The sequence below is a fragment of the Hypanus sabinus genome, chromosome 28 (assembly GCF_030144855.1).
Source record: "Hypanus sabinus isolate sHypSab1 chromosome 28, sHypSab1.hap1, whole genome shotgun sequence".
NCBI classification, from domain to species: Eukaryota; Metazoa; Chordata; class Chondrichthyes; order Myliobatiformes; family Dasyatidae; genus Hypanus; species Hypanus sabinus.
This window is the reverse complement of record NC_082733.1, coordinates 35,300,507-35,327,036: the sequence shown is the minus strand read 5'-3', so window position 1 is coordinate 35,327,036 and position 26,530 is coordinate 35,300,507. Positions and strand designations below refer to the sequence as shown.

General features: G+C 44.4%; 1 protein-coding gene across 6 annotated transcripts in view; it reads left to right on the top strand.

Moving 5' to 3' along the window:
• Window positions 1-26,530, top strand: part of chd2 (chromodomain helicase DNA binding protein 2) — a 125,525-nt gene that overhangs the window by 31,425 nt on the left and 67,570 nt on the right. For 4 of the 6 annotated variants that reach the window (XM_059952920.1, XM_059952922.1, XM_059952924.1 and 1 more), the window contains exons 4-11: window positions 1,399-1,485; window positions 5,991-6,055; window positions 9,056-9,214; window positions 11,246-11,383; window positions 12,844-12,977; window positions 15,201-15,426; window positions 16,123-16,223; window positions 24,601-24,645. In XM_059952920.1, the coding sequence (XP_059808903.1) occupies window positions 1,399-1,485; window positions 5,991-6,055; window positions 9,056-9,214; window positions 11,246-11,383; window positions 12,844-12,977; window positions 15,201-15,426; window positions 16,123-16,223; window positions 24,601-24,645 (955 nt within the window). The remainder of the gene's footprint in view (window positions 1-1,398; window positions 1,486-5,990; window positions 6,056-9,055; window positions 9,215-11,245; window positions 11,384-12,843; window positions 12,978-15,200; window positions 15,427-16,122; window positions 16,224-24,600; window positions 24,646-26,530) is intronic. The other 2 variants (XM_059952921.1, XM_059952923.1) reach the window with 2 other exon arrangements.

Genomic DNA, 26,530 nt, shown 5'->3' with positions numbered 1-26,530 from the left:
TGTTTCATGAAGAAATCTCTCAGCAGCATTTTGTAATCTGGTGAATTGATTCCCCTTACCTTATAGTGGAATCACTCATTCTATGTGAGCAACCATTGACAAGGTATTGTAACTGTACATTATATCTTTCCAGTTACCAAATAACACTTTTGCTGCTAAGCTAAGTACTCTTATTTCTGTTTCCCAACCATCTTCCTATTTTAAACGATATACAGTACTGTGCAAAAGTCTTAGGTACCCTAGCTATATATGTGCTTAAGTCTTTTGCACAGTACGATACGTGTTGCTGGGAATTCAGATAAGTAGTTTCAGAGGAATGAAGCATTTATGCAGTTTACTCACTAGTTGTGTCCCCTTCTTCTCAAGTTTGGCACCATTGATATAAAGATGTGTTTTTACTGCATTCAGTTACCAATGTAGTTATAGACTTTGAATAAGTAGTCTTGGGTTATAACAGGAAAGGTCATTGTGAACTGCACTCAGTGCAACTTTAATTAGGTACACCTCGTTAAAATGTAGACATCTCATTGGTCAATCGTGGCTGCAGCTCAGTGCATAAAAGCATGCAGACATGGTGAAGAGGTTCAGCTGTTGGTCAGACCAAACATCAGAATGGGGAAGAAGTATGATCTAAGTGACCTTGACCGTGACTGATTGTTGGTGCCAGAAGGGGTGGTTTCAGTATCTCAGCAACTCGATCTCTTGGGATTTTCACACACAACAGTCTGTAGAGTTTACAGAGAATGGTACGAAAACCAGAAAGCATCAAGTGACCGGCAGTTCTGTGGGTGAAAACATCTTGTTAATGAGAGAGATCAAAGGAGGATGGCCAACTGTTTCAGGCTGACAGGAAAGGCGACAGTAACTCAACTACGCATTATAACAGTGGTCTTCAGAAGAGCATTTCTGAATGCACAACACATCAAACCTTGAAGTGGATGGTCTACAACAGCAGAACGCCCACAAACGTACACTCAGTGGCTATTTTTATGGGTGCAGGAGGTACTGAACAAAGTGGCCACTAGGTGTATATCTCAGTGGAAAGATGGTGGTAAATTTCTTGGATTAGAATACTGTGCTAAAGCTCACTCTTTTTCCTGCAATTGTCAATGCAATATCTCGTTCTATGGATTTAAAGTTATTTGGATCCCTGAAGCGTATCAGTTTGTACAACAGTTGTTGTCACCCCTGGATTCATGGTAGAACTGTTTTACTTCACAGATAGACATAATCTTAAATAGGACTTCATCCAAGTCATTTAAAATCCTATTTTAAACAGTGTTTTTGTCTAGTATAATATTCAAACTAAGACCTGTTTTGACATTTTGTTAATAAAATTCTAGTATAATTAAAGTGGAGGGAGGGTGCAGGCCTTATGATGGTCTGTTTATATTGCAGATGTGGGAAGAATATCCAGATGTTTATGGGGTTAGGAGGTCAAACCGCAGCAGACAGGAACCGGCTCGACTTAACGCTGGAGCAGAGGTGAGTAGTGGAGAAAATAAATATTTAAAACCAGGGACTCATCAGGTTAAATCGGTAGCAAAGCCCATAATTATATCCTCACTTGCCCCCTCCCCCACCGCAAATAGTCTTTCCATCATTCCTGAAATGGTTTGGTGTATTATTTTGTAAATTATGCTTCTGTAATGTTCAGATGCATTACCAATAGAGAATGCCATCATAATTGTAGCCATAATCCTCTGTCCTAGCCCACTGACTTGTATCTCCGTATCACTCAGGTAATGAACTTCATACCTGTTCCACCTCCCAAACTTAATTACTATTCTTTTCTCTTTCAGTAAGCTCTTGTTCCTAGAAACCACATCAATATTTTTTTTTACCCCAATAGCCTTTTTCAGCCCTAGACTGTGCCTGCTCCAACTATAGTTGGCTTCAAAGTTCAAAATAAATTTATTATCAAAGTACGTATATGTCACCGTATACTACCTTGAGATTTACTTCCTTGCATTTATAGGAAAAAATAAAATAACATTAAGAAAACCGATACACAGACAAAGACTGATAACACCAATGTGCATAAAAGGACAAACTGAAAATAAAATACTGAAAACATACGTTATAAAGAGGCCTAAGTCCTGTAGAACATAGAAGATTGAGAGGAGATTTGAAAAAGGGATACAGATAGGGTAAATCAAGCAGGCTTCCACTGAGGTTGGGTGGGACTACAACCAGATGTCATAGGTTAAGGGTGAACGGTGAAAAGTTTAAGGGGAACATGAGGGGAAACTTCTTCACTCAAAGGGTGGTGAGGGTGTGGAATGAGTTGTCAGTGCAAGTGGTGCATGTGAACTTCATTTCAACATTAAGCAAAATTTGGATAGGTACATGGATAGTAGGGTTATGGAGGGATATGGCCCCATTGCAGGTTGATGGGAGTAGGCAGTTTAAATGGTTTCAGGATGGTCTAGAAGAGCTGAAAGGCCTGTCTGTTTCCATGCTGTACTTTTCTATGACTCTGAGTCCTTGAGAGTGAGTCTATAGATTGTAGAATTGGTTCAGAGTAATGATGAATTAAGTTATCCACGCTGGCATGTTGTTTATGCCGTTAAAGTTATCAGCTGAACAGGGGTCAGTGAATAACAGTGGGTGGCTGGATGCCTGGCTGATTTTTATATCAGCAGCCTTGGGCCACAACTCAGAGCTGCCACCTCATAGTTCAATCCTGGCTGTAAGTGCTGTCCGTGTGGAGTTTTCATGCTCTCCCTCTGATCATTGTTTCCCTAGGTTTTCACGTTTCCTCTCACATCCCAGGGATGTCCGTGTTGATCGGTTGATTAGCCACAGTAAACTGCTCCTGGTGTGGAGTTGTAAATTGCACCTGGTGTCTGGGTGAGTGGTAGAATCTGGGGGAGGTGAACAGAATGAGAGGGGAATACAATGTAAGAGAGAAGGATTAGTTGAAAAATAGATGCTTAACACACACTCAGAGGGCCAAGGGGCTTATTACTGTGCAGTGATTTTTTTTGAGGAATAAATGCCATAGTGGAAATGAATGTTTGATGGTCAGTGTAGTCTCTGTGTGCTAAATGGCCTATTTCCATGGAACACAGCTTTATGGCTCTCTTTATTACTGGTCTTGCTGAGACTAGTTAACTTAGTACTGATTTTAGGCCTCTGTTAGATAATGTACAATAGATAACACGGTGTAAAGCATTGAACAATTCCACTGACCTGTTTTTCTGTTACCAAAGGAAGCTTGCCCTTACAAACCTGTGTCTGAAAAGGGCTTGCATTACTGTGGCGACCTTTAGCGGGGGGGGGGGGGGGGGGGGGTCCCAACCTTTTTTATGCTGTGGACCCCTACAATTAACCAAGTGGTCCGTGGACCCCAGGTTGGAAACCCTTTCTTCTCAGCTTTTCAGGTTGACCTACAGTCCTTGACAGCCAAGACCATTTTTGAAATGCAACCAATTAATTAACAGAGGAAATGTGACCAAAAAAAAATCACCCATAGTATCATCTCACAAACAGTCATAAGATGACAGCCAGGCAGTGCATTTTTGGCGTTGGTTTTTGAGGGTTAAGTATTGATCTGAAGGTCAGGGAGAACTGCTGCTGCTTTTCAAATGGGAACCTTTTTCATCCTTTTGTGCAACACCCAGGCCAAAAGGTAGTGCTTCTGGCAAAGCCACGGTCACTACTCTGCCCATCAGATTGTCAGCCTAGAGTTTAGTGCTGAAGTCACTGGAACTCAGAGAAGCCAACACTTTCATTGTTAAAAACATGGGTTATTCTAGGGATTTGCCCTCCTCCAATTTCAATCCTTCTCCCCCCCACCCCCCCCCCAACCTTCACCAGCCTGATTCCACTCTCACAGAACCTTCCAGTAAGTAAAGCTGGCAAAACATTACCTAAGTGTTTTGTTGACTAGAGATTTGCTTGGTATTAATAGAACACATCCAGGGCAAGGGACTGTGAACTTTGGAATTAAAAAGTCATGTTTTGCTTTGTAATACAGTTCTACTCTGAAACTTTGCCTTCCTGTGAAATACATGGGACACCAATAACTTTAACACCTTTTACTGAGAGAGGGCACTTTGTCTCGGCAACAGAATGTTTGCGGTGTTTGTGTAGCGTGTCGCAGGATCTTTCAAAGCAATCTGAGACATCACTTGCATCACCCCTAGGGGAGCTTAGGGCGCCAACAGCAGCTCACCAGAGTCCATTGTCCTGGGCTGGTCTTTCAAGTTGCCCCCAGGTGTAGCCCATCTAGGCGAAAATCCTTTCTCTCCCAGGGATGAGGTCTTTGGAGCTTCTGTTGGTGTTTCTGTAGCTCTGGGTTTTTACAGAATGGGGTTGCTAAGCCCCCAAGCATAAACCTCCTCCTTTCACAGCCGGGTGAAGATATCTGAGACACCACATTGCGTTGAAATGCAGTGTCTCGTACACAGGTTACTATACTGCACAAATCTGGTTCTTTTTGAAGTCTCCCCTTCACCGAAGTAGTAGATCGAATTCTTTAAATAATTTTCTGAGCGCTGAACACATTTCATGTTCACCTGATCTGCCTGAATTCAATGACTGAAGAATTTGTTTCCAGTCGAGGGGGAGTTGCTTGTTGGTAAAGTTTATAAAAAAAATCTATTGACATGTGAGTGGGGGAGCAAGGATTTAAAAACTTGGCTGGATTTTAAGTGTTATTTTCCAGGAAATGGGAACATGAGTATTCCATGGAGTTAGCATTGTCTGATTTTTATTACGATGGTTAAATAAATTTCCTACAGTTGTTCTGTGTAGAATAGATGTACACGTACTCCAATATCATCTTGGTGGGTGAATTTCAATGGGTCAGACCTGTTTCCCCTTCACAATATGAACTCCCTAGTTTTTTTTAAACCTTCCTCTTGATTATTCCCTTTCATTTGGAGTCCTGCATCCATGAGTGGATCCAGTGGTCCATGTCGGTCAGGGAACAGATAAACTAGTCAGCCTGACCACTTGATAGTCACGTCAGTGAATAGCTGAGAAACATACAACCCCATAGCACAAGAACAGGCCCTTCAGTCCATTGAGCCTGTGCCGAACTGTTACTCTGTCTGCACCTGGACCATAACCCTCCATATTCCTCCCATCCATGTACTTATCCAAATTTGTCTTAAATGTTAAAATCAAACCCACTACTGCTGGCAGCTCATTCCACACTCTCACCACCTTCTGAGTGAAGAAGCTCTCCCTCATGTTCCCCTTAGACTTTTCACCTTTCACCCTTAACCTGCGACATCTAGTTCTAGTCTCTGTGGAAAAAGCCTACATGCATTTACCCTTTCTATGCCCCTCATAATTTTATAAACCTCCATTTTCCCCCTCATTTTCTAATGCTCCAGGGAATAACCTATTCAACCTATAACTCAGATTCTCAAGTCACCAACGACTTCTACAACTTGAGCATAATATCCCAACTCCTCTACTCAATATACGACTTATGGAGGCCATGTGCTAAAGGCTCTCATTACAACCCTACCTAATTGTGACACCACCTTCAAGGAATTATGGGTCTGTATTCCAGGATCCCTCTGTTCAACTGCACCGCTCGGTGCCCTACCATTCCCCAGTCTGTCCTTCAGAAGTGCAGCACCTTATACTAGTCTGCATTAGATTCCATCTGCCATTTTTGAGTCCATTTTTCCAGCTAGTTTAGAGTGCATCAGAACTGGGAGGAAAGTGTTCAGAAAATGGGAGGGAGCCCATATTGGTCCAGAATGCAGAGAGACTGGGGGCAGAGAAATGAGTCCTCTCAACACCTGTGATTTATAACTAGCCCTCTTGGGGGCAGGGGGCAGGGACTGGTGTATTATGAAAGCTGTTAGCCCCACCAGAATGCAGGAGCCTGTGCTTAATCGCAAAATCTGGAGTTGGAGGATTTCACTGGGTTGGGTGGGGGCCGGGTTGTGGGCATTTGTGCCCCTTTTGTCAGGGAGGAGGATTGCAGTGAAACACTCAAGGAATCTTCTTTCTTTTAACTATAGCAGGAGAGCAGTGAAAACTCCGAGAATGAGACTCCAAAGCGGCGAGGAAGGAGGAGAGCCACCAAGTGAGTGTTCGGAATGAGCTTGTGCTTATAGACTGTGATTTAATGCAGTGTGCTGTTATATTTACTGTGCCAGAAATCTTGGCTCCAGCCATGGGGCCTGTTGGTGATGGTGGTGGGGGGGAGCGGGTGGAATACTTATCTGAAGCAGCAAGGGTCTGTATTGAGTAATCGCAGGTACTGGAGGCAAGATCCTTAAGTGTTGCTGAGCGGAGAGATCTTGGGATCTAAGTTCATAGCTCCATGAAATTGGCTCACAGGTCAATAAGGTGGCTAAAAAGGCTAATGGAATGGTTGCTTTTATTAGTCGAAGCACTGAGTTCAAAAGTCAAGAGGCTAAGTTGCAACTTTATAAACCACATCTGGAGTATTGCGTACGGTTCTGGTCTTCTCACTATCGGAAGGATGTTGAGTTTTTGTAGAGGGTGCAGAAGAGGTTTGCCAGGATGCTGTCTGGTTTAGAGGCTATGTGCTATCGTGTGAGGCTGGATAAACTTGGGTTGTTTTCTCTGGAGTGGGGGAGGCTGAGGGGAGATCTGGTAGAGGTTTATGAGATTATGAGAGGCATAGATAGAGTACACAGGGAGTATCTTGTTTCCCTGGGGTGAAATGCGTAATACCAGAGGGCATGCATTGAAGGTGAGAGGGGGTAGGTTCAGAGGGGGATGTGAGGGGTCAGTTTTTTTTAACTCAGAGAGTGGTGGATACCTGGGATGTGCTGCCTGGTATGGTGGTAGAGACAAAGGCATTAGAGGTTTTTGAGAGACGTTTAGATTGGCACGTGAATGTGAGGAAGATGGAGGGATATGCACAACATTGTGGGCTGAAGGGCCTTTTCCTGTGCCCGTACTCTTCTATGTTCTATGTACGATGATTCAGATGAGGGCTCCCCGGATATCCCATCAACTCTCTTGAGACCAGACTTTGGCTTAATGCTCCCTTTCTTTACGTCTGTGCCCAAATGTAAAGCAAGGGGGCGTTTTCTGACCTCATTGTAAAGAGGTTAATTGATGTGTACCTGACCACTCATTGTCCACACTAGGTAAAGTGCAAGAGCAGGTGACATGGTAGTGTAGCGGCCAGCATAATGCTTTACAGTGCCAGCGATCAGGGTTCAATTCCCAGCGCCGTCTGTGAGGAGTTTGGTTGTTCTCCCTATGACTGCGTAGGTTTCCTTCCACAAAAATATTGTGCTGTTTTTGACATCTTGTGGCGCATCAGGCGACATTTTCGCCCATTTCCGTAGCAGTTGACTGTTATTTTATGAGGCCAAGTTGCTAGCTTGACGCTCAACCCAGCACAGATGGGAAGCGTGCAAAGAGCCGGCCAGATTTGAACTCGGGGCCATTTGCCTCGAAATCTGGTGATGCCACTACACCATCGGCCGGCTTATTCCATCCCTCTGCCATTGTATGCTTGGCACTGACGGCTGTATAGTAAGGTGCCACGGTAGAGTAGCAGTTAGCATGACGCTATTGCAGCTCAGGGTGTGGGGCTTCAGAGTTCAGTCCCTGCGTCGTCTGTAAGCAGTTTGTGGGTTCTCCTCAGCACCCCAACGGGTTTCCTCCCACAGTCCAAAGACGTACCACTTAATAGGCTAATTGGTCATTGTACATTGCTCTGTGATTGGACTAGGGTTAAATAGCTGGCCTACTGGGCAGCGCAGCTCGTTGTGTCGGGTGGGCCAGTCCCGCTCTGTATTTCTAAGTAAAATTGTGCAGGATTGGCATTTGGAGGTCATGATAGTAAACTGATTCTTAGATAGTTTTCCCAAATCTGGAATAATTTGATCTGAACTCCACCTTGGCAGCTGGGGGGACCTAAACTGCAATTAACGTTAGCTACAAACATTGCAGCGTTCACTGGTCTTTGGGAAAGGAAATACTTCTGGCCTTTATCCTGTCTGACTTGTTTATGACTTTGGACTTGCTGAATTCAGCTCTTGTCCGCTCCCAGCAAGCTATGTCGTTACCATCGCAAGGGGGCAGATTCCTGTGAGCTTTCTGAGGAAGGCGTGTCTGTGCAGGGAGATTATTTTAACAGCAATGACTGTGTGTTGTGAATGAATGTTTATGTTGTGCCATGTCAGATGGGTGTTGCGAAATGTTGGGTCAAAGGGAAACAGCTGATTTCCTGGGAACCGGTTAAAATTTTTAAAAATTGATTCAGTGCTCAGCTGCCTCTCAGTATGCGTGCACAAAGCTCAAGTGAAGTTCTGGATGCACTGCAAAGTTAATCAGTGAAGATTTTTTAAAGAGTCCACTGTTTCTGCCTGCATGTGGTCCATAGCTTTCCAATTGCAGCATAATCACTTGCCTATCTAAGGACCTCTGTCTCCACCACATTCCCTGGCAGAGTACTTTCCAGGCACTCATTACTCGCTGTAAGAACTCACTCTGCCCTTCCTTTAAACTTAACCTCTTACCTTCAATGTTGTTCTTGTACCCACGTCACCCACTTTCCCTGGCAGCTTGTTCCATGTATGTATCATTTAAATCTTTCTCCTTTCACCTTAAACATATGCCTCCCAAGTTTTTGATTCCTTTTTCTTGGGGTGGCGGGGGGGAGCAAATACTTGTTCATTCACCCTATTTTGCCCCTCATTATTTCACACACCTCGATAAGATCGCTGACACGAGATTCTGCAGGTGCTGAAAACCCTGTGCTACACACACGGCATGCTGGATGATCTTAGCGGAGTAGGCAGCATCTATTGAGGAGATTAAACAGCTGATGTTTCATCAGTGTAGAGTCTTGGCATGAAACATCAGCTGTTTATTCCTCTCCTTGGATGCTGCCTGACCTGAGGGCCTTCAGCATTTTGTGTGTGACACTCTGGCACGGCACTCCTCATTCCCCTGTGCTCCAAGGAATAAAGCTCAAGATGGTCCAGCCTCCCCTTGTAAGTCAGGCCCTCAACTTTTGCCACTGTTTTTTTCTTCTTTTCCATTGTTTTGTCTCATCTCGTTTTGAGCTAACCACCCCCTTTTGTTCTCATGGCAGTTGGAAGAACACAAAAGCCGAGATTGAGGAGGATGAGGATGAAGAGGAGAACGAGGAAGAAGGTGATGAGGAGGAGGAAGACGAGGAGGAGGAGGCAACTGGCAGTGCGGAAAGTGAGCCTGTAAGGAAAGTGAGGGCTCGTCGCCCAGTTACCAGAAGGTGAGGGATTGAGGTGGAGGGCGGGAGAGTCATGGTCAGTCTTTCTTCTTTGAGAGCAACAATGCCTGACTACAACTTAAACCTCTCAGGGTCAACTGGTATATAACATAGTTCATGAAAATTTGAAGCAACACACATGAAGTGCTGGAGGAACTCAACAGGTCAGGCAGCATCAGTACAAGCAAATAAACAATCAACGTTTAGGGCCGTGGCCCTTCATTAGGACATGAAAATTTCAGGGTGCCTTTTGCTAAATTGGCAGAACTTTCTGTCCATAGATGGTTAAAAGTTCATGGGCTTCCATTTGTCAGTTGTGGGAATTCTTCATAAATTTTGAGAGACCGTAAGACTTAGGAAAAATTAGGCCATTCAGCCCATCGAGTTGGCTCTGCCATTTCATCATGGCTGATTTATCTTTCCTCTCAACCCCATTCTCCTGCCTTCTCCCTGTAACCTTTGATGTCCATACTAATCAAGAGCCTATCAGCCTCCGCTTTAAATATTCCCTACTTTGTGATTGGAGCAGAAGTTAGGCCTCTTAAGAATGTGGTACAGGCAATTGATTACTGTCACACTATAGTGGAAAACCTAGTTTTGCATGCCATACGTACAGGTCAATTCTTCGCGTCAGTACATTGAGGTAGTACGTGGCAAAAGTCAGGCAACACAGTAGCGTAGTGATAAGCATAATTGTGTGCTGTGGGCCTGTCACTGTAGCGATTAGCATAAGACTACTCCAGCACCGCGACCTGGGTTCAATTCTGCTGCTGTCCGTAGAGTTTTTACCTTCTGGCTGTGACCGCGTGGGTTTCCTCTGGGTGCTCCGGTTTCCTCCCGCATACGGGTTAGTAGGTTAAGTGGATACGTGGGTATAATTGTTTGCTGTGGGCCCGTCATCGTGTTATATCTGTGAATAAAAAGTAAAATTAATTTTAGTAATGGAATGCAGAATGAAATGATACAGCTGCAGAGAAAATGCGGTGCAGTAACGTGCAAGGGCGATGATGAGGTACATGGTGAGGACAGAAGTCCATTTTATTGTATGAAAGGTCAATTCAGTTGTCTAATGTAACAGCTGGAGAGAGGTCCTCCTTGGGGTTTGAGCACCTGACTTTCAGACAACCCGAAAGTACTAACGAGGTCTGGGAGACTGATGGGATGGATGGGGTTGGTTCTGTGGGGCTGCAGGCATCTTCTGTCAGGTGGGGTTTGGTATTTCCACGATTCTCCTCTCTCCACTCACTGGGAGCACTGAGCAACCTCATTTGTTCACACAGCCAGTGGCAGCCACTCGTCCAGCGCCTTCTCGCTCTCTCAGCACTGCTGTTCCTGTTATCCTGTCCCACACGTTGTTTGTTCATTCTGACTTATGGAGAGTCTGGGTTAACTATTCTCAGGAATTAATAAAGTACCATGCTGGACCTGTACTTGCCTTTTTGTCCAGTAGCCACTAGGTCTGTTTGAAACATCCATTCCTTTCTCTTCCCATCTCTGTGTGTCTGCATCGTTCTCTCTTCACCACCTACCAGCCTCAATCTCGATCTCAATTAGGGTGGCACAGTAGCTTAGGGGTTAGCACAACACTGTGACCTGGGTCCAATTCCTGCCGCTGCCTGTAAGAAGTTTGTATGTCTCCCTGGGACTGTGTGTCTTTCCTCTGGCCGCTCCAGTTTCCTCATGTTGGTAGGTTAATTGCTCATTGTAAATTGTCCTGTAATTAGGTTAGGATTAAATCAGATTGTTGGATGGCACAACTCGGGGTTGAAAGGGCCTATTCTGTCCTGTATCTCCATAAAATAAAAAATAATCAGTCTCCTGATGCCTCTTTATCCTTCGCCCCATCTCTGGGGAAAAACTTTTCTCCAAAAGAGTCCCAGGAGTAACAAGAGATGGTGATGACCTGACACTGCAGTGGGTTTGTTTCATCTGGGGAGCATGGATGGATGTGATTGACCCAGGGGTCTCATTTGTTGGTAAGCTGGAGTTCCCTGCTCTGAGGTTGGACTGATCCCTCACTTGTTCTTTTCCCAGACCTATGCCAAAGACCCGAGGCAAAAGGCAAAACACGCGAAGGGGAAAGAAGAGGCGGAGGGATTCTTCTGATGAGGACGATGACGACGATGATGCTCCGAAGCGACAAACGCGCAAGTGTGTGACCAAAAATGTGAGGTTAGTAGAGTCTTGAGCGACAGGCTCTCGCTTCACTGGAGTTGAATATACAGTCGCATTTCTCAGGCTGGGTTCTTGGACAATAAGCATTCTGATCTATCATGGTAGAATGATTCAATAATAAAAATTGCATATAAACTTTTAAAGTGGGAAAATGTCATGAAGCATTTCAGAGGTCTATCATGTACAACTGACACCAGAGATATGAAGGCAGCTGACCAGACCTGTAAAGAGAGTTGAATGCCTCGACAAATGTATAAAAAGTTGGGGTACCAGAGAAGTTTTATAATGGATTTCCAGAGCTGAAGGAGACCTAAAATTAGGGGCTGCTCAGTAGTTCAGAGTCGGAGGAACAAAGGTATACCTTGTTCAAGCTGGAGGAGATTATGGAAATAAAGAATCATTGGTTTATTATTATACACTGTCATGCAGATAAATCATTCTATACACAACTTTATTAAGTTATTACAGAAGAAAAGCAAACATGGAATGTACAGTAGTTCAATGTTCTAATGTTACAGTAACAGAAAGTGACACGCAGGTGAAGTGCAATGGCCATCACAAGATAGAGTTAAAAGTGGGCCATTCAAGACTCTTATTGCAAGAGGATAGAAGCTGTTTTTTGAGCCTCATAGTACATATTCTCAAACTTTTGTATCTTCTGCCTGAGGTGAGGGGAGGGGAAGAGAGAATAACTGGCTGTTTTCCTAGGAGATTTGAAATCAAGAGTACAATTTTACTACGAAAGTACTAAGTGACTGAGAAGCAATGTGTGTCCAACATTGTATGGGCGGTGCTAGTTAGGACACAGGCAGCTACAGAACCTATAATGATCTCAGCTGCAGAAGGGTAGAGAATTTTACTCTAATAACCTTTCATTAGAACTAGTAAATGTGATTGACAAAGGCACATTGAAAGATGCTGTGAAGCTGGGGAGGAGAATTGAGAACCAAAGGATGGTCTGTGATGGGTTGGAAAACTGGAGGGATTAATTGCCCTGAAATATAATGGTACAAATCTGGTTGTGTTCTGTTCTACATGCTGGTTGGTGTCTCAGTTCTAATTTGCTCAGTTAGGGAGCAGCAGGATAGCGTAGTGGTTAACATAATGCTATTACAGTGCTGCTGACCTGGGTTCGTTTCCCACCACTGTCTCTAAGGAATTTGTACATTCTTCCCATGACTATGTGCGTTTCCTCCTGTTGCTCTGGTTTCCTCCCACATTCCAAAAGTCATACGGATTAGTAGGTTAATTGGCCACATGGATGTAACTGGGTCACTTGAGCTTGTTGGGCTGGAAGGGCAGGTTACTGTGCTGTATCTCTAATTTTAAAAGAAATTAAAAATGGCTTATTTTTCTCTGTTACTGGAAAGCAAGATCAGTGAGGCCTGAATGGGTTAGTTTGTAGGCCTGGGGCAGTGGAAGATGGCCCTGTAATGCAAGTGTCATTGTGTTTGCAGTTATAAAGAAGATGATGATTTTGAGACTGATTCAGATGATCTCATCGAAGTTACAGGAGAGCCAGCAATGGAAGAGAATGACGACAGTGAAACAATTGAGAAAGTGATAGACTCCCGCATTGGGAAAAAAGGAGGTGAGGTGAATCCTTTTGCTGGAAAAAGCAGTGTGTGCTTTTGTATTCCATATTCTAGCCTGTGGATGAGCAGCTGCTGGTCATGGATCGGGCCTGGTTCCCCTGTTTGCACAAGTGGAATAAAAGAATTGCCTTCAGATCTTCCAAGTTATCAGGGAGTGGGAATTTCCCCCTCTCCAACACGCAACATACCATCTGTTGGGAAACTCCACAAGTCAAAAACAAGAAGGGAGAGAGATTGTTGGTTGGTCCATAATGAGCCCCACAGGAGACATTAACTCTTTCTTTCTGAAAGGCAGCAAGTGCTGGTTTGATTCTAACATTGTGGTAACTTGGGGAGAGTTTTCGTCCAGGGAAATGTCCTCTCGCTTTCCCCATATTCCCTTCCCTCCATAGTCCCTCGCTGTCTCTTGCTCTGGAAGACCCTCTCCTTGTTGCTCCCAATTCTGTGCCCTTCCACCTCATGTCTTGTGTTCCCTCTCACCTGCTTTGCTTTCCTCCTTGTCCTTACACAAGTCCCTTGAAGGGATTGTCAGGGTCAATCCTGATGACTTGTTTCCTATAGCAAGAGAGGGGAACTTGGAATAAAGGTATTCACCACACAAGGCCTTGTAAACCGTTGGCATTCCCAAAACAGGAGACTGGATGTTTGGTTGCCGAGTATGCTCATAGAGGAAATTGAGAAGATTTTGGAAATTAAAGCAATTGGATGAAAAACTGGATATAGTCAACAGGTCATTCGGCTTTCCTGATGTGAGAAGCAGTTAGGGTTAATGGTTGATGACCACCTTCACATCTGGGGGGATTTGGAGATTAAACGGTCATGTGGATGAGGCCTGGGGTGAACCGAATCCTTACGGAATGGTGAAGCGGACTCGAGGGGCCTTCAGACGTTCTCCCACATGTACCTGTGCCCACCTTCCCCGGTCAACACCCTGTATATGTTTATACGGAAGCTAGCTCTTAGCTGACTTTGTGCGAATGTAGTTGCCTCTCCTTGTTTGGCATCTCTTGAGGGCTGAGCGGTCAGGTAAGGTTCCTGACGGGAAATGGACAAGTTGACGTGTTGGGTTGAGACCCTTCATTTGGACTGTAGTTCCTCCAACTGTTTTGTTTCTTTACTCCAGATTCTAGTCTCTCTGTCGTGTCTCGTATCTTGAGCTCAGCCTGAAGTGAGCTGACTTCAGTGTCAAGGTCACATTGGGTGTTTATTGAGACTGAATGTCGGTGGTGGGGTGGGTTTGTTCCCTTCCGGCCCAGCTTATTACTTTATCTGCATTTTCCTTGTCCTTGTTGTTTGATCCTCACACAATTGAACAACAAGTTTGAGATTAGTTATGTTTACATTGATAGTTTGATGGTAAGATTCAGGAGAATTAGGTCATTCAGCCCTTTTCATCTGCCCAGCCATTCATTCATGGCAAATATTTTTCTGCTCTATTGTCCTGAATTCCCGTAACCCTTAGCGCTTTCAAAAATCAAGAAGCTTTCAGATTCTGCCCTAAAAATAAACCAGTGATTTGGCCTCCATGACCCCCTGTTGCAATGAATTCCACAATTTCAACCCCCGATCCTGGCTGCAGAAAATCTTCCTCCTCTAGTTTCTAAAGCCTTGTCCCTTTATTCTGAGACTGTGCCCTCAAATTCTCGACCCTCCTACTAATGGAAACATCCTTTCCAGGTGCACTCTATCCAGGCCCTTCAGTATTTGTTAAGTTTCAGTGATAACTCCCCCGGCCTTCTGAATTCCATTGCATAGAGGCCCAGAAGATTCAAATGCTCTTCGTACATTAAACCTTTCATTCCCAGGGTCATCCTTTAGAACCTCCTCAGGATCCTGTCCAAGACCAGCCTGGCCCAGAGTTGCTCATGGTATTCCAAATGTTGGCGGTCCAACACCTTCTAAAACTCTGATCTTTGCTTTAGTGTTCTAGTCCACTCGCAGTAAATGCTGACATTGTATTTACCTTCCTTACTCCCAACTCAACCTGCAAGTTAGTCTTAAGAAGTTGGCTTACAGGTCATCATACTTGGATTAATTTCAAATTGGCTGCTGTTGCTTCACATACCTGAGAAGAATCCTAATTGTCCTGACCTTGATCGTCAGTTAAAATAATGCACGGCAGTGGAGCCATCTGTCTGGTAGCTGGCGTGATGTTGGTCTGCTTGGCAGGGTTAGTGATTCCGCATTGGTTTTATATCTTCTTTCCTCTCCATCGACAGCTGTTGGAGCGCGGACCACGGTCTACGCTGTGGAGGCCGATGGGAATCCGGGCGCGGATTTTGACCGAGAGAAGGATGAGTCAGAGCTACAGTACCTGATCAAGTGGAAAGGCTGGTCGTACATCCACAATACCTGGGAGAGTGAGGAGTCGCTGAAACAACAGAAAGTGAAGGGCCTGAAGAAACTGGAGAACTTCATCAAAAAGGAAGAGGAGATTAACCAGTGGTAATGGATGGTCTGTTGCTAGTTTGGTACTCAGTATTGACTGCAGGAGTTGGGATGTTATGTTGAAGTTGTATAAGGTGTTGGTAAGGCCATATTTAGTTCTGGTCACTTACCTACAGGAGCAATACCTTTCAAGATTGAAAGTGTGCAGAGAGAATTTACAAGTATGTTGCTGGGACTTGTGGACCTGCGTTAGTGTAGAAGGTTGAATGGGTTAGGACTTTATTCCCTATACTGTAGGATAATGAGGGGAGATTGAGAAAAGGTATACAAAATTGTGAGGTGTTTCGATAGGGTAAATGCAAGCAGGCATTTTCCACTGAGGTTGGGTGAGACTAGAAGTAGAGGGTTCATGGGTTCAGGATGAAAGGTGAAATGTTTAAGGGGGAAGTTCTTCACTCAGAGAATGGTGAGAGTGTGGAACGAGCTGCCAGCGGAAGAGATGGACGCGGGTTCAATTTCAACATTTAAGAGAAGTTTGGATAGGTACATGGATGGGAGGGGTGTTGAGGGCGTTTACTGGTCATATCATTACACCTGAAGGTTGCCTCTGAATTATTTTAAGAGAAGTTTGGATAGGGATGTAGGAAGGATTTGAAGGGGTGTGTTCCAGGACTAGGTAGATGGGACTGGTCTGGTTCATATGGGCTAGTTTCTGTGCTATATTAATTTATGACTCTTACTTCAAACCTGCAGGCTGGCCAAAGCTTCCCCAGAAGATATCGAGTACTATAACTGTCAGCAGGAAATGACTCACGAACTCAATAAACAATACCAGATTGTGGAGAGAGTGATTGGTAAGAACAGGCCGACAGTTTTTCACTGTGTGAAACAAAAGCTAATGGTTACATTGCATATGTGTGTTTCTGTGATCTGTTGAGAAAGGGAAGGTGGAAATGTGTTTCATGTTGATGCTGAATTAAATATTAAGGTGTTAAACGTGATCAGTGCCTTAAAATGGAGGGGATCGCTGTTGAGACATAGGAGACTGGCTGCTGCTGGAATCTGAAGTGAAAACTGCTGCCAGAGGAACTCGGGGTCAGTCAGCGTCTGTGGAGGGAAACGGACAGTTGACATTTGGGTCGAGACCCTTTATTTGGATTTAAATGTTGTGACTTTGAGTATTATAATTGGCTTCTGTTGATCATCTAATGAGATACAAGGACCATTAAGCTGTTAGGTTAGTTTGGTATCCTTTAATCAATAGTCTTATATTGCACCTGAAGCTTGCCTCTGAACTATTCAAGATAAGTTTGGATAGGTACTTGGGAACGCTTTGGAGAGATGTGGTCCAGGTGTAGGTAGACGGGACTGGGCAGAAGATCGGATCACTTTTGTTTGTAGGGATGCTGGGTCAGAGTTGGGCCAGTCTCTGTTCTTTGAGACTGCAGTAGAAGCTGTTATAATCGTGATAAAAAAATATGCAAAGCTTGTTTGGGATGTTATAAAGATAAGATAAAATTTTATTTGTCCCAAAGGGAATTATTAATCAGTGCAAAATACAGATGTGGAATGAAACCATTTACTTATATACTTGAGGAGGAGTTGTAGAGTCTTATAGCCACAAGCAGAAAGGATCTCCTGTGGCGTTCAGTGGTGCACCTCGGTGTAATCAGTCTACTACTAAAGCTGCTCCTCTGTTTGTCCATTATGTCATGGAGAGGGTGATAGGGGTTGACCATAACGCTCTGTAACTTCAGCAACATCCTCCTCTCAGGCACAACCAGCAGGGAGTCCAGTTCCCTCAGAGCAGAACCAGGCTTCTTGACTAGCTTACCGATCTTCTTGCTGTCACCTTGCTGCCCCAGCAGAGTGCTGGCCACCACTGAGTCGTAGAATATCTGCAGCCTTGAATGACCGGAACCTCCTTAGGAAGTACGGTCGGCTCTGTCCCTTCTTGTACAGAGCCCCTTTAATTTTAGTCCTGTCCAGTTTATTGTCCAGGAGGTTCCTAGTTACTTGTAGTCCTGGGTGTCTTCCATATCTGTTTCCTCGATGGAGATCGGAATACAGGGTATATTCACCTTCCTGAAGTTCTCCACCAACTCCTGTGTCTTAGTATTGAGGGGAAATTCCATTTTGTCATTTGTTATCTGTCATATGACCTTAGCTTTCTGTGAAACACCTGAAGATATTGAGAAAGAGAAGCAGGAGTTGGCCATTCAGCTCCTGGGGAATGATCAATAAGTTAATAACAGATCTCCCAGCAGAGTGTCACCTTCCTGCGCTATCCCCATGTCCCTTGATCCCTCCTGGGTTGAGAATTACAATGATTCACCATGCTCTGGGTGAATAATTTACTTGGTCCCTCTTTACTCAGGAGACAAATACATAATCTATAGAAGTGAGACAAAGTAGCATGAACTTCATGAACCCTGTACAGATTGCAGAGGAGGAGGTGTTTGTTACCCTGAGGCAAATCAGGGTGAATCAATTACCAGGACCTGACAAGGTAGTCCCTCAGACCTTACGGAAGGCAAGTGCAGAAATTGCCAGGGCCCTAGCAGAGATATTTAAAACACTTCAGCACCAGCAGAGGTACCGGAGGGCTGGAGGATAGCCAATGTTGTTCTGTTGTTTTTAAAAAAAGTCTGTAAATCAAAACCATGAAGTTATAGGCAGGTGAGCCTGGCATCAGTTGTGGGTAGATTATCAAAGGTATTCTTAGGGACTGGTTGTGTCAGTATTTGGATGGACATGGACTGATGAAGGACAGTCATCATGGCTTCGTGCATGGTTTGAGGAAGTTACCAGGAAATTGGATGAATATAAGGCAGTGGATGTTGTCTACATGGACTTTAGTAAGGCATTGACAAGGTCCCACATGGGTGGCTGGTTGAGAAGGTCCAGTCGCTCAGCATTCAGGTTGAGGTAGTAAAGTGGATCAGACATCGGCTTTGTGGGAGAAGCCAGAGAGTGGTAGTAGATGGTTGCCTCTTTTGCTGGAGGCCTGTGACTAGTGGTGTGCCACAGGGATCGATGCTGGACCTATTGTTGTTTGTCATCTATATCAGTGATCTGGATGATAATGTGGTTAACTGGATCAGCAGATTGTGGATGACACCATTACTGGGGGTGTGGTGGACAGTGAGGAAGGCTGTCATGGCTTGCAGAGAGATCTGCATCACTGGAAAAATGGCAGATGCAATTAAATGCAGACAAATGTGAGGTTTTGCATTTCAGTAGGACCAGTCAGGTTTTGCACAGTGAACGTTAGGGCACTGAGGAATGTGGTAGAACAAAAGGACCTGGGAATACTGGTACATAATTCATTGAAAGAGGTGTCATAGGTAGATAGGGTCATAAAAGAAATCTTTTGGCACATCGGTCTTCTGAAGTCGATGTACTGAATATAGAAGATGGGTTGTAATGTTGAACTTGTATAAGATGTTGGTGAGACATAATTTGAAGTATTGTGTACAGATTTGGTCATCTACCTACAAGAAATATGTAAACAAGTTTGAAAGGGTGCAGAGAACATTTCCAGGGACGTTTGCCGGGTCTGGAGGACCTGAGTTATAAGGAAAGATTGAATAAGTTAGGACTGTATTCTTAAGAATGTAGGAGATTGAAAGGAGATTTGATAGAGGTATACAAAATTATGAGGGGTATAGATAGCGTAAATACAAGCAGGCTTTTTCCACTGAGGTTGGGTGGGACTACAACCAGAGATCTCAGGTTAACAGTGAAAGCTGAGAAGTTCAAGGGGAACATGAGGGGAAACTTCTTCACTCAGAGGGTCATGAGAGAGTGGAATGAGCTGCCAGCACAAGTGGTGCATGTGAGCTCGATTTCAACGTTTAAGAGAAGTTTGGATAGGTACACAAACGGTAAGGATATGGAGGACCGTGGTCCTGGCTTAGGTTGGTAGCAGCAGGCAGTTCAAATGGTTTGGCTAGATTAGATGGGCTGAAGGACCTGTTTCTGTGCTGCACTCTATGACACTATGAGTCTTCTCTTATTTTGGGAATTTGACCCTTGGCATGAGACATCATAGCCACCCAAAGGTCCCAGACTGCATTTCCTTTGTTAGGCCCTTTAAGAATTTAGTCTGCTTTATTTCAGGTTACTGATTGCCAATTAGCAGCACCAGGATTGCCCCTTTTTGTCTGTTACACAAAAAGCATCTTTGGATGAGATTCAATTGAGTTCCAAGTTGAATTTTCTTTCAACTATACATGAATACCTATGAGTAAAGCCAAGCGAAACAGCATTTCCCCAGAGCCAAGGAGCAAAACACAGTCTAGTAGTCATATATAGCACAAGGCACACAGAGCATTTATAAGACAGCGGTAAACATACTGTCACACAAAAACAAATATATATATTTAGCCCCAGTCCCTGAGTGACATGTCCTGTAAATTGATGGTGCATGGCTTTTATTGGCAAGAACAAGCAGTCCACAGGCGAATGTCTGCATGCAGACAGTTTGGCTTGTCTTCTACAGAGCAAACACTGGAGGGTAGCACAGGAGGGGGCAGCCCCCAATCCAGCATGGGTGCCAAACCGGATGGCCTCCTGCGACTGCTGCATCAGGCAAGCCTGCAGTATGCCTAGCCCTTGCCACAGCTGAGGCCGCGTAGCTGCCCCCATTATCAGTCTCGCTAATAAACCCGTGAACCAGACTTGCAGTACTTCGCATTGGCAGTGTCCACAACATGGTCTTGCGATCGCAAGAAAAATGTCCAAGGCTATCGCTCGCTGTTAGTCTGCATACCGCCTTCGTGGACTGACTCCCAGCGCCTTTCTGTAGCAGGCAGTGACACAGTCCGCACCAAGTCCTGCTCTTCTGCCAATGAGCAACTCGAGGAGGGGATAGATCTGCAGTACTTAATGTCCAACATTCTGTTGTGATTGTAAAAAAGAGAAAAACGCCTGTGGTTGGACCTGGAGAGGAAGCTGCATCCATCTTTCTGGTGATACCATTCTAAGGAAATAGTCTGCTGATGCTCTAGTCAGAGGGGATTCTGCGGATCTGGACATCCAGAGGAACACACCTTCCAGTTTATACTCCTTCCCCTCCACCCCACATTACTTTGGCTTCCAGTCTCATCCCAAATCGTCGATTGTTTACACCCCCTCATAGATACGGCCTGAACTGTTGCGTTTCACCAGCATTTTTTTGTGTGATATGTCTCCTGATATTACTCTTGAAGCTTGCACAAGGGAGATGTTGAGGGATGGTTTACCCGAGGGAGTAAGGCACCCAAGGAGTAGCATCCCATGTGCCTTTGGCATATGCCTAATGCAGCCTATGATCCCACTGAGGTAGCTGTGTAACTTCACGCCAGTGTATGACTCGAGATTGATTGGTGTTGTGGGCAACACAGACAAAATGCTGGAGAAACTCAGCAGGTCTGACACTTCATCAGGCCTCTACAACTCTTGGCGCAGAACATCAACTGCATCCCCCCATAGATGCTGCCTGACCCTCCAAGTTCCTCCAGTGTTTTGTGTGTGTTGCTCAAGATTTAAGCATCAGCAAAATCTCTTGTGTCTTGTTGTTAGAGACTCTTAATTCTCTCTTAACTGAAGAGGCAGGTGTCTTCCCCCGCTCCCCCGCCATGAACGAATAAACAAAATTCAACTAAGACTCCATCCCTCTGCTAGGTTTCTCCAAGGAGCAAAGCTGCCAGTTCTGATGAAACCTGATTGTTAACCAAAACCATACTTCAAATTGGCTCAAGAAGTTTTTGATTCCTGCAGAGTTGGTGGCACGTAGTCTGTGGAAATGCAAGCTTGGAGGAATCCTTGTTATTTTCTTCGAGATTGGTCCACCTCTTAGTAATGTTCATTTTTTTTTCCAACCAAGAGATTTTGCAGACACTGGAAATATTGAGCAATGCACGTGCGCGCGCGCACACACACAGACACACACACACACACACACACACACACACACACACACACAAAATGCTGGAGGAACTCAGCAAGTCAGGTAGCGTTTATGGAGAGTGGATAAAACAATTGATATTTCAGGCTGAGACCTTCGTCAGGATTGGGAAGGAACGAGGCAGAAGTCAGAATAAAGATAGGAGGCGAAGAAGTACAAACTGGCAGCTGATAGGTGAGACCAGGCGAAGGGGCGTGGGGGGAGGGGCTATGAAGTAAGAAGCTGGGAGGTGATAGGTGGGAGAGGTAAAGAAAAAGGAATCTGATAGGAGAGGTCAGTGGACCATGGAAGAAGGAGGGGAAGCAGAGGTGGTTGATGGACAGGTGAAGGGAAGAGAAGGGATAAGAATATTACCAGAAAGGGGATTGGAAGAAGAGGGGGGCGGGGGCTGGAGAGATTACTGAGTGTTGGAGAAGCCCATGTTCATGTCATCTGGTGTTATCCCCCTCTAAAGATGCTGCCTGACTTGCTAAGTTCCTCCAGCATTTTGTGTGTGCTGTTTATTTCTCCTCTCTCTCTTTTCCCCCATGAGATCAGTTCAGTCCATAGTTCTCGCTGCCAAGCCACCTTGATGCAAACAACATCTGCTGCCCAGTTTTTTTTTGCCACCTAATCCATGCCAAACCATGCTTTTCCAAATCCGTGCTGGCTGGCCAACCTCTTCCTGCCTCACCTGACCACCAGGCGAAGATTGAGAATAAATCCCAGGGAAGCACTCGGGCATTTAAGATGCAAGATTCAAAATGATTGTTACTCTGGATCCAACGCAGCATAAAAAAGCCACTAAGCATAAAGAACACAATAAAAACCCACTAAATATAAATATAAAGATAATCCTATAAAACACAATGTGCAAGAAAATGAGTGTGGCTGTATAAACATAATATTACCTTATATCGTTCGTTTGTTATGTGCCATGTCGTATGAGGTGGGTGATCATGGATTCTCCATGACAGTATTGCTCTGGGCAATTTTCTCTACAGAAGTGCTTTGCCATAGCCACCTTCTGGGCAGTGTCTTTACAAGACGGATGACCCCAACCATTATTAACACTCTTCAGAGATTTCCTGCATGGGCGGCATCAGTGGTCACATAACCAGGATTTGTGATACGCACCAGCTGCTTATATAGCCTTCCGCTAACTGCTCCCACGGCTTCATGTGACACTGATTGAGGGGGTGGGGGTGTGCAAAGCAGGTACCACAACTTGTCCAGGGGTGACCTACAGGCTGGGGAGGGATGGAGCACCCCATAACACCTGTTGATAAATCTCCATCCAGCCACCCATATATATAGCTTATAAACACAGACTAATTGTATGTACATAAGATGACTCTTGACAGGTAATGACAAGTGACTCTTAGTAACAGCAGCAGGGCTTATGAAAACACTGTAAGTATTGTAGCCAAGCAGATGCTCCAGGATTCTGTCACAAAACATACTGGAAATTCAAAACCAAAAACAAAATGTTGGAAACACTCAGGGGGCCAGGCAGCAACTGCAGAGAGAAAAACAAGGTCAATATTAAGGTCACAAAAAGTGAAAGAAAAAACAAGCAAGCATGCGGTGCAGGGAAAGTGGAGTGAATCCCTGTAAAAGGGTACATGCTAACGTTGTCAGGGGAACCATACTTAACTGGTAATATACACAAAGTGCTGTGTTAACCTGATGAAGGGTCTCAGCTCGAAACAGGGACTGCTTATTCTCCTCCTCAGATGCTGACCGACTTGCTGAGTTCCTCCAGTATGTTGCGTGCGTTGCTCAGGATCTCCAGCATCTGCAGAATCCCTTGCGTAAGGGACAGCGTGTTGCATCACTGGGGCTGCGTGGGGGCATTCCCAGGATTATGATGCAACATTTGAGAGTGTGACCCTGAATCAAGGTGGCAGGGAACTCCTGTTCTTCCCATAATTTTTGCTGTGGTTGACTTTTATTTGTCACAAAATTAACAAGACTAAGTGATACTGATATTCCCCTTGCTTAGCCATTGCAGTATAGCTCATAGGTTAGTGTAGAACCCTACACAGTGGCTGAAGGGTTGGATGATGAATCCATTGGCCACTACAGAAATGGTAGCTAGAGTCAGAAAAGACATGAGGTACAGCCATATCTGGGGAGAGAATAGGGCAAAAATAATGAAGCAGTTACCTTAAATTCAATATTAAGCCCAAAGAGGTTTCAGAGAACTCCCAGAGAAGATGAGGAGCTGTCCCTCAAGCTTACATTGGGTGGTGTAGGATCATTGCAGGAGGACAAAGGTCTGGAGTGGAAGCTGGGCAGAGAATTCATGTGACAGACAATTGAATTACTAAACTGTATTGACTTTACATCCTTCACATACGCGAGGAGTAAAAATCTTTGTTATGTCTCAATCTAAGTGTGTCATGTGCAATCAGTAATTTATAATAAATAGGACAGTCAGTGTGATACAAAGTACACTCAAATCAGCGTGAGTTCATCAGTCTGATGGCCTGGTGGAAGAAGCTGTCCTGGAGCCTGTTGGTCCTGACTTGGAGGCTCAGAGTTACTCTTGTGGACTGAACGAGGTTATTTCTTGCCCAACATTACCATTAGCGGATAGTTCGATTATCGCATTGTTTATGGAATCTTATTGTGCTGAATTTGGCCACTTGTGTTTCCTGCACTGAATCCAGTGAGGTATTTTGAAATGTAAAAATCCTTCAGGTTACCACAAAAGAGTTGTGAATTGAACGGCCTAAATGTAAGTTGTCTTATTTCCTTGTTGAGAGTTAATGCTAGAGTTCAGGGTGAGTTGTCACAAGTTTGTTCTGTATTAAAAATCAGTCTTTTAGATTTAAAACTACAGCGAGCTAAGGCAGCCAGCTCTTACTAGGAATACTGATGTTCTACTGGTTTCCTGGGTTCAGTCTCACAGAGGAATAGAACTGCTTAATGATTTAGATCAAGGATTCCCAGCCTGCAGTCCACGGGTCCTTTGCTTAATGGCATTTAAAAAGATTGGGAATCCGTGATTTAGACCTTCCCTTTCTGATCAGTTCACACAGGTTGGGTTTCCATGTTGTCTTCACCCTGCACCAGTTAAGCATCAATAAAGCAAAAGATTGTGTGTAGAAGTACCAGAGAATTGTATGTTTAATTCTGCCACGTTAATTGTATAAAAAATAGTTCTGTAAGGAATTGAACTCATCAGTGTCATAACAAGCCCCTGGAATTTTTCTGAATCAGTTTGTATGTCTACTGAGTGAATATTTGAGAATGCTGTGCAAACAGATTCCAAGTGAAATTATCTTTCTCCTCAGCTATGAAGACTAGTAAATCATCTTCCACTCACTCTGACTTCCCATGTAAGTATTCTTAAAGTGTAATCTCAAGGGAGTTTATCCTTTTTAGTACCATTTTGTTCACTATTCTTGTCCTGGTTATTGAATGTAAACATAATCTTAGTTCTCATTTCTATATTGATAAGGGCTATTGTTGCCTGTACAAGTCAGTTTAGAAGCAGGATGTGTGTTTCACAGATCGGCAGCAGCCTTAGGCATTCTCAGAAAATTATAAAGATGAGCTTTGTTATCTATACATTGAAAGATACAGTGTTGTTTGCGTCAAATAAAATCAAGGAGGATTGTGCTGGGCAGCCCGTGAATGATGCCACACTGTGTGTGCCATGGTAACATGCCCACATGCCAACATACCATGCCCTAACTGTACATCTTCGGAATGTGGAAGGAAACCGGAGATCCTGGAGTGAAACCACACCTTATGGGGAGAATGTACAAACTCCTTATAGACAGCAGCAGGAATTGTACCCCAATCTAACAGCTGCTGCTGTTAGAGCATTGAGGTAACCGTGCCGCCCCATTCTTCTGTGACCGTTCACAGATTGGAAACTTTTCCACTTCCCTGTGACTCAAACTTGTACTGAGAAAATCATGACATTAAACAGCTTCAGAGGTCAAAATTTACAACATAGCAGCAAGGCCAGTCCTTTTCTCCCTTACTTAACGTGCTACCCGTTCAATACATTTGTACTTCTCACCTCAGGTCCTTAATGGCATTTGAAGGCAGAAGGCAATGGAGGCCTAGTCTCTGGATGCATCCAAGAGAGAGTTAGATAGAGCTCTTCTTGATAGCGGGGTCAAGGGATATGGGGAGAGGGCAGGAACGGGGTACTGATTGTGTATGATCAGCCATGATCACAGTGAATAGCGATGCTGGCTAGAAGGGCTGAATGGCCTACTCCTGCATCTATTGTCTATTTCTGTAGTTAGTAATTAATTAATTTTACTTTTTTATTTTGAGGAGTGGTTGACATTGGGTACTACTTTGGGATTTATTTCTGTTGAAGTCTGTACCCTCATTCATGGGCTGCTATCAGACCAGAGGGAGCTTGGGGTGCTCTTAAATGTAGGCAGCTCTGTGTCAGTCTTTATTTATTTAATTATTGATATGCAGTGAGGAGCAGGCCCTTCTGCCCCTTAAAGTCATGTTGGCCAGCAATCCCCTGATTTATTCCTAGCCTAATCATGGGACAGTTTACAATGACCAGTCAACCTACCAACCGGTCTGCCTTTAGACTGTGGGAGGAAACCCAGGCTGTCATGGGGACAGCACCAGAATTGAACTTTGAACTCTGGGACACCCCGAGCTGTCATAACGTCTCCCAAACTGCTTATGCCGTAAAATTAGGAGAAATAATTGTTAAAATCAATGTCTGACCATCAAATCAGGGGACTTATCTAGACAGTTTTAAAATTAGAACAAACTTTTTGGATAGTGTTTCATTTGGAGATACAGTGCAGTTAAAGAGTCTTTCGGGCCAATGCTCAGTTACACTCATATGACCAATTAACCTACTAACCTGTATGTTTTTGGAATGTAGGTAGAAACTGGAGCATCTGGAGGAATCCCACATGGTCACATGGAGAATGTACAGACTCCTTACAGGCAGTGGCTGGAATTGAATCCTGATTGCTGGCACAGTGAAGCGTTACACTGTTAATGCTGCCCTGCATAACCGTGTGATGGAATTCAAAGTTGCAGTTTTAGAGATACCTGGAGCTTAACTATTCCTTAATCAGTTACTGCTTTTGCTTTCTTCAGTGCTAGCCAGTAATGTGGTTCCGGGTTGAACTCACCACCTGCGGCTGAGGTGGTCAGGGAATTGAAAGAACTAGCAGCCTTGTGAGTGACGTCTGCAAGCAGAGAATGAGCGAGTGATATTCTGTGGCT